Source organism: Lolium rigidum, chromosome 5 (genome assembly GCF_022539505.1).
Source record: "Lolium rigidum isolate FL_2022 chromosome 5, APGP_CSIRO_Lrig_0.1, whole genome shotgun sequence".
Taxonomy (NCBI): Eukaryota; Viridiplantae; Streptophyta; class Magnoliopsida; order Poales; family Poaceae; genus Lolium; species Lolium rigidum.
In genome coordinates this window covers 21,928,111-21,929,825 of record NC_061512.1, presented here as the reverse complement: position 1 = coordinate 21,929,825, position 1,715 = coordinate 21,928,111, and the positions used below count along the sequence as shown (strand labels likewise).

The window sequence follows — 1,715 nt, the reverse complement described above, 5'->3', positions numbered from 1 at the left end:
ACTCCAATTAAGGTGTGCAGAATTCCCCGCAAAAAAAAAAGGTGTGCAGAAGGGTGCCCAGTATTTTCCATCTATTGTTTTCGGCCTAAACCTATCGGCGACGGGGGTCTCGCTTTGCTCGTTTGCATTCTTATATTTCATATAATAATGTTTAACTGTCACAACGTTCCAAGATAATACTACAAACTCAAACAAGCTATAAACGTGGGAACTACTAACAGAAACTACAAGTCAGCAAGAGAATACAGACTTTTTTAATACGACTACGGGGCTGCTAGCTAGCAAAGTAATCAACCATCTTGTCCTCCGCTTACCCTAGCTGCTCACTCTGGACACCTCCAACGCAGCTAGGGTAAGGCAGCTTGAATCGTCGGTGGCCACGACAGCTGGTACGCATGCTCCGGCGCGTGGAGCTCGTCCTGGGGCATGTCCGGCAACGCGTAGAGCTCAACGGCGTCCTTGTCCAAACAAAGAGCACCATGGTTTCCGGCCCTCCAGTAAGCGACGGATCCGCCACCGCCAAACCCTGCAAAGGAGACGTGGCAATCCCATCCCCTGTAGTCATTTCCGGTTGTGCATTGCGCGTAGGAAGATGTCCAGCGGCCGCCGCCGGCGGACGAGAACGTGCAGGCCCTTGCGATGGTGTCCCGACCTCCTCCTGCGACCGCGGTGGTGTACGTGCTGGCCCGTTGGATGGCGTCTTTAATTCGATAGAGCACGGATGTCACCCTGAAGTTTGACAAGCTTATGCACCCTGCTGGGTCGTCGCCGTCGAGGAGGAAGGCGCCCAGGCAACTGCATCGGTGGAACCAGGTAGAGAGCGGGACCTCCCTGTAGGCTCGCGTCATAGGATCGCAGACGAGGATGCGTGATACCGTCGCCGGGTCCCTTTTCTCGTTGAGGAGTACGAGGAGCAGCAGGCCGCCCCGCGTGTCGGCGAGCTCCCAGCAGAAACCGCTCGACGGCGGCCGAGGGAGGAAGTCGAGGGCGGGGTTCCGTACGGCGAGGATGTCCGCCCATGGCGAGGAAGGCGAGGTAACAAAGACAGGGTTTCGGCCAGGCGGTCGGGACCGCGAGAAGAGCAGCCGGTTGTCAACTAGGTAGCGGCCGACGATGTGGGTGGACGGAGTGCCGTGGAGGGAGCGGATGAGGCGGCCGCCGTCCGCCGTGATGATGCGTCGCCAGCGCTTGCAGGTGCACGCGGCGCGGACGAGCTGGAGAGGCAGAGAGCGGAGGAATACCAGCTCGAGTATCTCGTCCGGGACGGCGTCAATCTCGCCCGCCGGCGTGGCTTCCATCCCCCGAGCTTTCTTGCTGCTGCGGCGGCCGTCCTCCATTGTCTCTCGCGTGGTTAATTACGGACGCAACCGGCCGCTTGACGATCTTTTTCTTTCCCAAGAGAACCTCTCGCGTCTGTTTTCCTCTTACTTCTCTTGTCGATCGATATATATATATATCACTGTAGTACTTCCGAATCTACTTCTACCGAACCAGCTCTTCTAGACGGATACGGACTCGTGGAAAACTAGCATGACACGTCATTTTACCTAATGGCAGACTTGTATTATTACTTGTATCGGACTGAACAACTAAAAAAAGTGCACAATAGGAGTGCTATACCGGACTAGCAGACCTACACAAACACGACGACGGACTCCACGTATGACAAGTAGACCGATATATGGCTTAATATTATGGTGTCAGTTAAGGACCAA

At 55.5% G+C, this 1,715-nt stretch overlaps 1 protein-coding gene across 1 annotated transcript; it reads right to left on the bottom strand.

The window, feature by feature from the left end:
* Positions 1-347: 347 nt before the first annotated feature.
* On the bottom strand, positions 348-1,337 carry LOC124655710. Its single transcript, XM_047194563.1, has one exon. It carries the CDS (start codon positions 1,335-1,337, stop codon positions 348-350), a length of 990 nt encoding a protein of 329 aa, XP_047050519.1.
* Positions 1,338-1,715: the final 378 nt, after the last annotated feature.

Bases quoted from the DNA above. Each gene is read 5' to 3' on its own strand.
- LOC124655710 (XM_047194563.1), bottom strand. From the start codon at position 1,337: ATGGAGGACGGCCGCCGCAGCAGCAAGAAAGCTCGGGGGATGGAAGCC.